General features: G+C 40.1%; 1 protein-coding gene and 1 pseudogene across 1 annotated transcript; both read left to right on the forward strand.

The window, feature by feature from the left end:
* The first annotated feature begins 1,453 nt into the window (after positions 1-1,453).
* On the forward strand, positions 1,454-8,704 carry LOC147922968 (uncharacterized; annotated as a pseudogene).
* A 662-nt stretch (positions 8,705-9,366) lies between these two features.
* On the forward strand, positions 9,367-10,594 carry LOC109130497 (uncharacterized). The gene is made up of 3 exons (XM_019240086.2): positions 9,367-9,578; positions 9,677-9,927; positions 10,021-10,594. The coding sequence occupies exons 1-3, from the start codon at positions 9,441-9,443 to the stop codon at positions 10,355-10,357; spliced, it is 726 nt and encodes a 241-aa protein (XP_019095631.1). The 5' UTR covers positions 9,367-9,440; the 3' UTR covers positions 10,358-10,594.
* The last annotated feature ends 2,142 nt before the right edge of the window (positions 10,595-12,736 follow it).

Genomic DNA, 12,736 nt, shown 5'->3' on the forward strand with positions numbered 1-12,736 from the left:
ATTTTTAAAACTTTTTTATTATAAAAAATGAAATGATAATCAAATTAAGTTTGATTATACACTAAAACCTCTACAAACGGCACCATGAAATTTTATTAATTTATAAATGTTTTAATTTATCGATAAATTAATATTAATTTATGAAGAGGATTTTTATCAGAAATTCAGAGTTTAGAAGAAATTGCTGCTACTATTTTTTAAGGGAATGATGAAGTTGAAGAAGATATGACAGTACTTTTAGACCAGTTACACGTAAGGAAGCAATTTTCGCGTCAAGAACTCTCTACAATTTTTGGATGCGATTTGAGAAGACAACACCAAAAATTTTTGATGCAGTCAGAAAGATTAGAGATGCTCCCCGACAAAAATTCAAATTCAAGAAGAAACAAACAACAATAGACCATATTTCACTAGATTTTCTTTATATATATATATATATATATATATATATATATTAGTTTATTTGATTATTAATTTATGATATTGATGGGACCATATTTTTACATAGGATTTTTTAAAAAATTATTAATTTATTATTTTATCGAATAATGTCCAAAATTACACTAGTTCCAACTTGGGACCAAAGAAATTTATTAATTTATAGAGGTTATTAATTTACCGAGTATTAATTTATAGAGGTTCTACTGTATTCTGTATGTGGTTGTGTTCGTTTTCTTAATTGTTATTGTGTGTATGTTTAGATGAATTTTGAGTTTTTTACTTAGTTTATGTTAATATTTAACTATTCCTAATGTGGGCCCAAAAAAAGAAATCTTGATTTAATTAAAAAAATAATGTAGGCCCCCAAAATTTTTAAGGCGAAAAACCTAAAGCAAATCTATGTTTACTTGGACGACTACGCCGCTGTCATGTAGTCGTCACTGACTGATTCCGGTAATCCTTTCTTCGGTAAGTAGGTATGACCACGGTTATGGTTATCACTGTTACGGTTAGAAATTTTGTTTAACCTTAACCATAACCGTTTAATAAACGGTTAACGGTTACGGTTAAATACGGTTCATGTTGAAGCGGTTACGGTTATTTGATAATTTGATACGATTGATATTATTTGATGATATAATATAATTAAAATTATTTATTTATAATTATTATGTTCTTTTAGTGTACTCATATTTTTTTAGTATCATAAGATTCATATTAAATAAATAATTATTAGTATATTTTGTTATATTTTCAAAACGGTTACGGTTAACAAATTACGGTTTAACTATGCGATTAACCAACTGTTTTGATACGATTACTGTTAATTAACGGTTATGGTTAATATAATTTAACCATATATTTACGGTTAACGGTTACGGTTTTTAACCATTTTATATGGTTACGGTCTGGTTACGGTTCAGATACGGTCCGGTTACGGTCCGAAATACGGTTACAGTTTAATTTTGGTCATGCCTACCGGTGAGCCATCTAGTCTCTCCTCCTTAGCTTGATGGATTCTGTTGCCATTGATTCTCGTCAGAACTCCGACGCTCTGAACTCTCTTCTCGCGACGGAAGATGTGACTCAAACCTTGCATCACTCGTCTCCACCTCCGGCAGCTCCTGTCTCTACTCCATTTGTTCCCACTGTTGGAGCATGGGAAAAACCGCCTAAAATCATCCCGGAAGTCGAGCATGTCCGTCATGAAACTCTAATTCCAATGGAAAGAGGCAAATATGATCCGGATTTAGACATTCTTCCTCCAGCGATTAAGGAGAATGGACAATTACGCTATCCATGGGCAGCAAAGATGGACCCTTCCATCCGAAATCTCCATCGAACAACAACACCAACTTACATGGAAGATGGCACTCCCAAGGTTCACATTCCAAACCATGTCTTGTTGAGAGGACTTGAGAATCAACAAGAATATGTGATAGGTCAGTTTAATCGTTGCCTTACACCATATGGAGGTCTCATCAATGCAGTGGCTAATAGAATTTGGGGAAAAAGTATAAGATTTTCTCACGAAAACTTGGGGAATCCTCTTATTTGTTTCATATTCCGGATGCACCAACTAGAGCTTGGGTTTTACATCGCGGTTTATAGCACATTGATGACTGCATCATGTTCGTTGCTCCTTGGACTTCTGCTGATAGATTAGCTCTGCCAGAGATTACATCTGTCCCGGTCTGGGTTACGCTAAAAAACATCCCTAGTCGTCTTTACTCGCATTGGGGAATCAGTAGGATAGCTTCGGGTTTAGGTGAACCTATGGCTACTGATAAACCAAGGCTGGATCCGTCTCTAATGGGAGTGGCTAAGCTCATAGTTGAAGTTGAGCTAGAAAAAGGATTTCCACATAGAATTGCTGTCGAGGACAAAAGAGGCTATGTCTCTATGGTGGATGTGGAGTATTGATATGTTACGGTTTTGACTCACTTTGACCCCGTTTATTTGATAGTTTTATAGCTTCTTTTTTTTGATGAGACATATGAAGGATGATGGGGGATCTTCTTCTGATATTGTCCCAGGAGCATGCAGACCGTATCCTAGGCTCTCTCTCTGCTCAAAACAACTCGCGGACTCGGATTTATATAATTTTGGAGCAGGTGCTCGCTGGGTTGGAGCACGTGCTCTGTCCGTCCGGCTTTTTCCTCTTTGGTTCTCCAGCAAGAGCGAGTTAGAGATTGTGTCAGTCCTGCTCTCCCCGACCGTTTTGCACATAGCTGCACAGAATGAGAAAACAAAAATACAAGTGCAAGTGGTTTGAAAGGAGGTTAGGCTCGGGGTGGGTACTAACTTAAAATGAGCTAGCTATTCAGGATCAGCAAGATTGGCAAAATGAATAAGAAGTTCTGAATATGTGACACGTTCCCTATCCTAATGCCCAAAACGAGAAGAATTTAAATCCGGTTAGGTTCCAATAAAGTAGAGTCTAAGTCTTTCCGGTGAAACCTTAATGGGATGAAGCTTTTCTGGCCAGGAGAAGGGTCTGAATGTGAAGAGGTATTAGCTCGTCTCTGTACTCTTAGTTCTACAACAATGGTCACTAGGAAAAACGGTCAAACTCACAAATGGTTAAAAACATCACAGATTTCGGTCCTAATTCCAACAAGTTTTGGTTCGTCTCACATGACAAACTGACTCAATAAAAAGAAAAATAAAAAAAACAAATGTCATAGGTGACCCTCCCCCGGACTTACTTCACACCGTCTCCGGTGTGAAAATAAGCCAAAGAATTGCATTGAACTTACCTGGCCCAATCGCTCCTCTCTTTTTTTTTTGTTCTTAGTTCGCCGAGCATGTGCATCGGGTTGCTCGCGTCCTGCGAGCATGTGCTCCGCGTCTTCTTCCAACATTCCTGAAACCGAAAAGAGAAGAAACAAATTCTAAAAAGAAAAAGAAAAACTCAGCAATATATACCTGGTGGGTTGCCTCCCACCCATCGCTTGTTTTAAGTCATTAGCTTGACTTGAAAGCTCCTTAGGCAGTAGGAGGATCGCCTAGGGCGACAGTATCACCCCTTGCATGCTCAGAGACAGCAAGATACGGCTTCAGCCTCTGTCCATTCACCACAAATTCTCCTCCTTTTGTGTCCAGCAACACAACAGCCCTGTATGGTCTAATCTCCTTGATGGTGAAGGGTCCGGACCATCGTGATCTTAGCTTTCCGGGAAACAGTTTCAGTCTAGAGTTGAACAACAAGACTTGATCATTAGGAGCAAAGGTCCTAGTGAGGATCCGCTTGTCATGGTAGGCTTTGGTACGCTCCTTGTAGAGTTTTGAGTTTTCATAGGCGAGGTGCCTAATCTCCTCTAGCTCATGCAGTTGCATCTTCCTCCTTTCATGGGCGCTCTTAGTGTCAAAGTTCAGCATTTTCACTGCCCAAGCAGCCTTGTACTCTAGCTCAACAGGAAGGTGACACGCCTTACCATACACCAAGCGAAACGGTGTAGTCCCCAGGGGTGTTTTGTAGGCGGTTCTATAAGCCCATAGAGCCTCATCTAGCTTCTGAGACCAATCCTTCCTTGTTGTGTTCACTGTTTTTTGCAAAATGCTCTTAATCTCCCGGTTAGAGATCTCAACTTGGCCGCTTGTTTGTGGGTGGTAGGGGGTGGCAACCTTGTGCCTCACTCCATTCTTCTTGAGAAGACTCTCAAAGACCTTGTTAATGAAATGCGATCCACCATCGCTAATGACTACCCGTGGGACACCAAACCATGGGAAAATAACCGACTTGAACATCTTGAGCACGGTCTTTGCATCATTATTGGGGCTGGCCAAAGCTTCTACCCACTTGGACACGTAATCGACAGCCACCAATATGTACTCATTGCCGAATGAGTTCGGGAAAGGTCCCATGAAGTCAATTCCCCAAACATCAAATACCTCAACTTCCAAGATGAAATTCTGAGGCATTTCATTCCTCCTGCTGATGTTCCCTTGTCTCTGACATGTGTCGCAAGTAGACACGAACCGCTGCGCATCTCTGAACATGGTAGGCCACCAATACCCTTCTTGTCTTTAATCTCCAAGTCAAACTCTTGAAGCAACAAAATCCAACGGAGTAGCCTTGGTTTTGCATCCTTCTTGGTCAGTAGATACCTCAATGCTGCATGATAGTGTGAACAACCACTTTGGAACCAACAAGGTATGATCGGAACTTCTCAAAAGTAAACACAACCGCTAAAAGTTCTTTCTCGGTTGTAGCGTACTTGCACTGAGCCTCATCCAAGGTGCGGCTGGCATAGTATATCACGTGCAGCTTCTTGTCTTTTCTCTGTCCCAGAACTGCTCCCACGGCATAGTCACTTGCATCAGTCATGACCTCAAAGGGAAGGTCCCAATCTGGCGGTTGTACAATCGGAGCACTAACCAAAGCTCCTTTGATCGTGTGAAATGCTTCCAAGCAAGCAGAATCGAAATCAAACTTCACTTCCTTACACAACAGTTGGGTAAGTGGTCTTGCTATCTTGGAGAAATCCTTAATGAACCGTCTGTAGAAACCGGCGTGGCCAAGGAAACTGCGGATCCCTTTTACCGAATTAGGCGGTTGTAAACTCATCATCACCTCAACCTTGGCTTTGTCAACCTCAATCCCCTTTTCAGAAATCTTGTGTCCCAACACTATCCCATCTCTGACCATGAAGTGTCATTTCTCCCAATTCAGCACCAGATGTTTGTCTTCACACCGCTGCAATACCCTGCACAAATTAGACAAACAAACGTAAAAGGAGCTCCCATAGACGGAGAAATCGTCCATGAAAACTTCCATTATATCCTCAATCAGGTCAGTGAAAATGGACATCATGCATCGTTAGAAGGTCGCTGGTGCATTGCACAAGCCAAACGGCATTCTGCGGTAAGCAAAGGTGCCGTAAGGACATGTGAATGTGGTCTTCTCTTGATCGTCGGGATGGATTGGGATCTGAAAGAAACCTGAATAGCCATCTAAGAAACAGTAGTAAGGATGGTTAGCCAATCTCTCAAGCATTTGATCAATAAACGGCAAAGGAAAATGATCCTTACGGGTCGCAGCATTAAGTTTTCTATAGTCTATGCACATGCGATGTCCCGTAACTGTCTTAGTAGGAATCAACTCATCCTTATCATTCTTAACCACTGTAATTCCACCTTTCTTAGGGACTACATGAACTGGATTAATCCAGGAACTATCAGAAATAGCATAAATTACACCCGCATCTAGAAGTTTCATTATCTCTTTCTTAACAACATCCTTTAGATTCGGGTTCAACCTCCTCTGATGTTCTACTGAAGTCATTGATTCATCTTCTAGATGTATCCTATGCATGCAAAGATCTGGTGAGATTCCTGGGATGTCATCTAGTGAATATCCTAGAGCATTTCTATACTTCGTAAGTTCACAAAGGAGCAAAGCGGTCTCTACATTGTTTAGTTCAGAGTTCACTATCACGGGGTATGTAGAGTTAGGACCTAGGAACGCGTACCTTAGCCCGGCTGGAAGTGGTTTTAGCTCTACCTTTGGAGCTCTTAACTCGCTCCAAGGACCGTCCGCTGACTTTACCGGAGCATGTGCTCCCTCGGCGGATTCCTCCCCTGATTGGTTCTCATCGTCTAGGCTGGCGTAAGCTACCAGTTGCTGGAACCGTGTACCTGCATCCAAAATGCGTGTAAAACCATCAGCTTCCTCATTCAAGAATCCATACTTACCATCTGCCTTTGTCAAGGCAACCTCCAACGGGTCGAGAGTGAGAACTTCATCGGTAACCTCATGTGCAACCTCTGAACCATCATCAACCACAAAAGTCTGACCATCTATCGTAGGTTTCTTGAGCAGCTTATTCATCTCAAACCTTGCGATCATATCCCCCAGCTGGAGATCGATCGCTCCCCCTTGCACATCTATAATCGCACCAGCTGTGCATAAGAATGATCTACCCAAGATCATGGGGTCACGTGGTTCTTCTTCAAGTTCCAGAACCACAAAGTCTGCTGGTATAAGCGTGTCCCCTATCTGGACATGTAAATCCTCCAACACTCCTATGGGGCGCTTGGTGGATCTATCCGCGAATACTATTGAAATCCGTGTAGACTTGAACTTCGTGTATCCCAGCCTTTTAGCCACTGAATATGGCATAAGGTTCACACTGGAACCTAGATCACAGAGGGAGTTTGCAAAAATCGTTTTACCGATTCTCACGGATAAGACAAATCGCCCTGGATCATCTCTCTTCTTTAGCACTTTGTTTTGCAGCACAGCACTGCACTCTCTTGAAACCATCATCATGTTCCCTATCCTAATGCCCAAAATGAGAAGAATTTAAATCCGGTTAGGTTCCAATAAAGTAGAGTCTAAGTCTTTCCGGTTACGGTTTTGACTCACTTTGACCCCGTTTATTTGATAGTTTTGTAGTTGTTTGAGTCCTTTTCAGGTTATAATAAGAGGCTAGGAAGCTAAAAGCAAGGATTGGAACAGCAGGAGCAATCAGAGCAGAAAGGAGTTGAACTAGAGCAGAAAAGCTGATTTTAGACCCAGGAGCACATGCTCCCGATTTCCGAGCACATGCTCCCAACTCTACGGTTTCATGATGACACGTGGCAAGCATCTAGGCGCCGATTCCCTGCCTAATTCCCCTTATTTTAGGCGATCCTATGTGAGAGAAAGAGGGCTGAGATCGCTTTTTAATAGGGAGATTTGAATTTGGAATCTTTCCTTATTTTTCTCTACTTGTATGCTATTTAACCTAGGGTTTTTAGGAGAGATAATATACCTTTTCTTTTGTTTTTTGAGCGATGTTTTTGTGAGAGGGAGAAGAGCGGCTACCTTGTGAAGCATTCTCTGAACCCTTTTTATTTTTATGTCATTGAATTTCTCATCTTTTGCTATGATTCATTTCTCTATGTCTGAGTAGTTTTCTTTGCTAGATTAGGGGTTTCAAAAGGGGTTTCATGGATTAGCAACATAACACAAATAGGGCTTTATATAATCGATTGTCTTCACTATTGTTAGACTTAATGCTTAGGTTGATTTGATCACCCAATCTATGATTCTAGGTTTATCTATTCATCAAAAGTGTAATAGGTTGCTAGAAAAGACATTAGTGGGTAAATTATCCTAGACATGCGAAAGTTGATGTGTAGGTGATTTGTGAACTTATCATTCATGTTCTTTAATGCTTGTCTGCGATTCTGGGCTCAAACGACAGTTTAGGGTTTATGGACCGCCGAGCATGTGCTCCGGATGTCTGAGCATGTGCTCCGCGTTTCCGCACAGAATCGATCAGATAGAGTTATTGATACCACGACAGTGGATCAGTTTATATTTATGTTTGAGTTCTAGATTGGTACTTAATCTATGCCCTGAATAGTTGTTTAGTTGCTATCTCTGAAATTTCCGAGAATTATCTCTGATCTAGTGTTTTGCTTATTGCCTTTTTATACCGTTTTAATCGCGTTACTGTTACCAAACAAACCCAACTTCGAATTGTCTTAGCTTGAAATTGAACCAATAGAACCATAGAGTAAAACTTGGTCTTCGTGGAATTCGACCCCTAAGTACTACTTCTTTGCTGTGCACTTGCAGTAGGAAAATAGGGTTTAAAACTCTGTGTATCAAGTATTCTTGGATTCCATCAAAATGTAGTAAATGTGGGTTTGTAGGCCACAAAGAAACTAGATGCCTTCTCCTCTCTCAAGCAGGTTCTGTTTCCAATTTGGCCTCTAAGGTTGATGTAATTCCAGTTGTTGTTGAAGGTAATAAAATTCCCCAAACACCCCTTGTTGAGGCTGCCAACAGCACATGTATTACTACTCCCATTGTTGCACAAAAAAATCTTGTTGATTGTGCATCACCAGCTGATGCGGTGCTAGGTGCAAGTTCTGTTTCTGCCTGCACTTTTGTCTCCCCTACTCTCTCAGTTAAAGTGCTCTTGTTGAGACTACAGTTGAAGCTCTTGCTACCAACACCACTGCCTTATGCAGCCCTATTCCCATCAACACTGAAGTTGTATTGTCATCTTCTCCAATGGTAACTGTCACATTTTCTCCCTCTTGTTCAACTTCATTTCAAAATGAGTTTGTGCAGAAAAATATAGTAGGAAGTAATCAATTTGCTAACTTCGATGTTGGAGTTTATGGTTATGAGATGGGTGATGAATCCTCTCAACGTACCCGAGGAGGAAGGACAATCAAACCTATCCAAAAACTACAAGATCAATGGATTACAGTCAGAGGACGAGGCAAATGTGGTCGTGGTGGCCACGGTGGTCGAAGATGATCGATCCAAAAATAGCTAGAAGATTAACTTTCCAGTTTCCACTAGTTCTATCTTTCTCTTCTTTTAGAATATGCTTCATTGTATAATTTCCCGTTACTTTACTTTCAAAAACTATATAATCTACAAATCATATCCCTATATTATTTTTTATGCATTATAATTGAAACCTTTTTAACAAAAAATAATAATAATAATAATAATAATAATATTTAACTATTCCCTTGTGCCAAAATATTTCATTTAAGTAATTTTAGTTTAAGTAATTTTGGTCCCTTTCGATTGCTCTGTTTAAAAGGAATTTCCCATACTAAAAATAACTTTTTAAAAATACAGAAAAAAATTTCTCATTAATGATAGGTTTAAGTCTTTTTACAAGAGTCCTGGTTTGACTCTGTTTTGTGCCATAAACATACATATAAAAATATATATTTCAATAAGTATCTACGTTTGATATGTTTATTTAACTTCAAATGTTCTAGTATCTTATCGTGTCCACACATAAAAAAATATTCTAGTATCTTCTTGCAATACCTATTTAGAATCGGAATACAAAAGATGCAGTGTACATATTATTCCTATTTGGCTATTTCTTATCCATTTATGGTTTTGTTGGATTCATCTGATATATATATACTTTTAACACACCCATTCCCTTCGTAACACTTTTTTTTCTTCATCTAGGTTTCAGATTGTTCGACTCTCTTCTTTTAACCTTTTTAGACTCCGCAAAAGAGACATGTCTCAACACCAAAATTTCGATACAACATACACGAAGATATACGTGGGAGGTTTGCCTTGGAAAACAAGAAAGGAAGGCTTGATAAGCTTCTTCGAACCTTTTCGAGAAACAGACCAATCTCAAGGTTATGGCTTTGTAAGTATCCAAGAACCAAATACCACGTTTAGGTTATCTCTTATATTCAAGAGACTATTATTCCAATCATGAATCTTTTTATGTTTTTATCTTTTCAGGTCACATTTAAAGATGCTGAATCTGCAAAGAGGGCTTGCAAGGATCTGAATCCGAAAATTGACGGACGAGTAGCCAATTGCAACCTTGCTTCTGTTGGTGCTAAGGTCAAACAAAACCAATCCAAGACAAACCCGATCCCTTTACGTCATGATGGCCTTTGTTTCAGTGCCCCAAGTTATCGCCAAAACCTGCAGCAACCTTCAAATTTTCATCAACCACCAGTAACTGCGTACGCTGGACCTCCTCATTGGTATTTTTCTTGGAATAAATTATGAGTATAGAAGTTTCTAGCCATGGTTTCTTTAGTTTAATGTAGTTTCTTGGTAACTTTTCAATGTTTTAGGAACCAAGTTTATCCGCAACATCCTCAACAGTGGTGTTACAACCATCCAAAGTTTTACAATTATCCTCAGCAGTATCCGCAATATAATCCCCAATACGATCCGATGATGTCATATTACCAACCTTACCCTATGGTTAACACGAACCAATGTTACTTTGGGACGCAGCAATCTACAAACGCTGTTTACCAAGAATCGAGCAGCTCATCGGCTACGCCAAAGCAGACGGAGTTGACTTCCACACCAGGGTCTTCGTCAACTGAAACGATATATAATAATAATACTAGTGATTCAGGTTCCAGTGGAAACTGTTGGATAAGCTTGAAGAAGCAAGCTTAGATTTAGGAATACTAATCCTATTGGTGTTTGGATTTCTAGAGTTATTAGGAATCTATATTGTTAGGAGTTATCTAATAATACTTGGTGTTTGAATAGGATTAGGAATTGTTTTTAAGTCTCTATATAAAGGATGTCAAAGTGTGACATAACTTTGAGAGTTTTAGAGATTGAGAGATTGTGTGAGATTAAGTTTTGAGTTATTTTCTTAATCTATTAAAAGAGAGTTATTCTTTTAAATTTTTGATCTTCTAAAACTAGATTTGGTATCAGAGCCTTACGCTAACAACATACAACGTAGATTAGACGATCATCAAAACTTGCAGGATCCACCATGGCAGACGGAGAAGGAGCTATCATTCCCACACCTCCGCCGAAAGCAAAGGAATTCTCTGCACCATCTGTTCATTGTCCGATATTATCCGAGACCAATTATACCGTATGGGCCATACGAATGCGCAACTTGCTGAAAATCTATAAAGTCTGGGACACGATTGATCCAGGCATCACCGACGAAGACAAAAACCAGACAGCTATTGGCGTGATCTTTCAAGCGTAACCAGAACATCTCATTCTACAAATTGGGGATCATACTACTTCTAAAGCAATCTCGGACATTCTTCACACACAGAACGTTGGAGCAGAACGCGTTCGCGCAGCACGATTACGAACCCTACTTGCTGAATTTGAAAGAATGACGATGTTGGATTCCGATACAATACAAACCTTCTCCGGGAAACTATCAGAACTCGCTTCGAAGACAACCTCTCTTGGTTGTAAAATCGAGGAATCAAAGCTTGTCACTAAGCTCCTCGATAGTGTGCCACAGGAAAAGTTTATTCCGATAATCGCTTCCCTGGAGCAAGTTTTGGACCTTCAAACTACTAGCTTTGCCGATATAATTGGACGCTTGAAGACATATGAAGAACGATTCAACAGAGCACGAGACAGGGGCGATTCGCAGACTAAGCTCCTTTACGCAGACTCTTCTCAGACCGGTGGTGGAAGAGGTCCAGGGAGAGGCAGAGGAAGAGGACGAGGGAGAGGACGATTTGGGTATCAGCAGAGAGATGTGTCCATGATTACGTGTTATCGGTGTGACAAACTTGGACATTAGGCATCTGATTGTCCAGACCGTCTTCTTAAACTTGCAGCTACAGCAACAAACGAGACAACTGAAGATGATTCCAAAAAAGCAGAAGCACTTATGGTCCATGAAGTTGTGTATCTGAACAAGAGGAATGTCCAGCCAGAGATGTTTGAGACATGTTCAGATAAGGTATGGTACCTGGATAATGGTGCTAGCAATCACATGACTGGAAATCGAATGTGGTTTTGCAATCTTGATGAATTAGTCACAGGCAAAGTGCGTTTTGGTGATGACTCTTGCATTACTATAAAAGGAAAGGGCTCTATTTTATTCTGTAGCAAGAATGGAGAAAAGAAGTTACTCTCTGATGTTTATTACATACCAGAACTCAAGAGTAATATCATTAGCTTGGGACAAGCGACTGAATCTGGTTGTGATGTGAGGATGAGGGAAGATTATCTTACTCTCCATGACAGTAATGGCAATCTTCTCGTCAAAGCAAGTCGCTCTAGGAACAGGCTTTACAAAGTAAGTTTAGAAGTCGAAGCCACCCAGTGTCTGCAGCTAACAACATCAAGCGGAGATTCTACACAATGGCATGCTCGTCTCGGTCAGATCAATCATGCCACTATCAAGAATATGGTAACAAAGGAACTAGTTTATGGAATATCTAGTGCGTCAAGAGAAGCAGAAACTTGTTCATCATGTTTACTTGGTAAACAAACGAGAAAGGTTTTTCCAGCAGCAACTTCATACAGAGCATCCAAACCCCTAGAACTAGTCCATGGAGATTTATGTGGCCCGATTTCACCATCTACAGCTGCAAACAAGAGATTCATCTTCGTCTTAATTGATGACCATTCGAGGTATATGTGGACAATTCTCTTACAAGAGAAGAGTGAGGCATTTGGTAAATTTAAAGTTTTTAAAACTTTGGTTGAGAAAGAAACCAACTCTACTCTTAAGACATTGAGGACCGATAGAGGTGGAGAGTTTATGTCTCATGAATTTCAGGATTTCTGTGAAAAGGAAGGCATTCATAGACATCTTACAGCTCCATATACACCTCAACAGAATGGTGTGGTGGAAAGAAGAAATAGAACTCTAATGGAGATGACTAGAAGTATCCTAAAGCACATGAGAATGCCAAACTATCTATGGGGAGAAGCTGTGAGACATGCAACTTATATCATCAATAGAGTGGGAACAAGATCTCTTGAGAATCAAACACCATATGAAGCTTACAAAACCAAAAAACCAAACGTTGATCATCTAAAAGTTTTTGGCTGCAT

This window comes from Camelina sativa, chromosome 18 (assembly GCF_030686135.1).
Source record: "Camelina sativa cultivar CO46 ecotype springtype chromosome 18, ASM3068613v1".
Classification (NCBI taxonomy): Eukaryota; Viridiplantae; Streptophyta; class Magnoliopsida; order Brassicales; family Brassicaceae; genus Camelina; species Camelina sativa.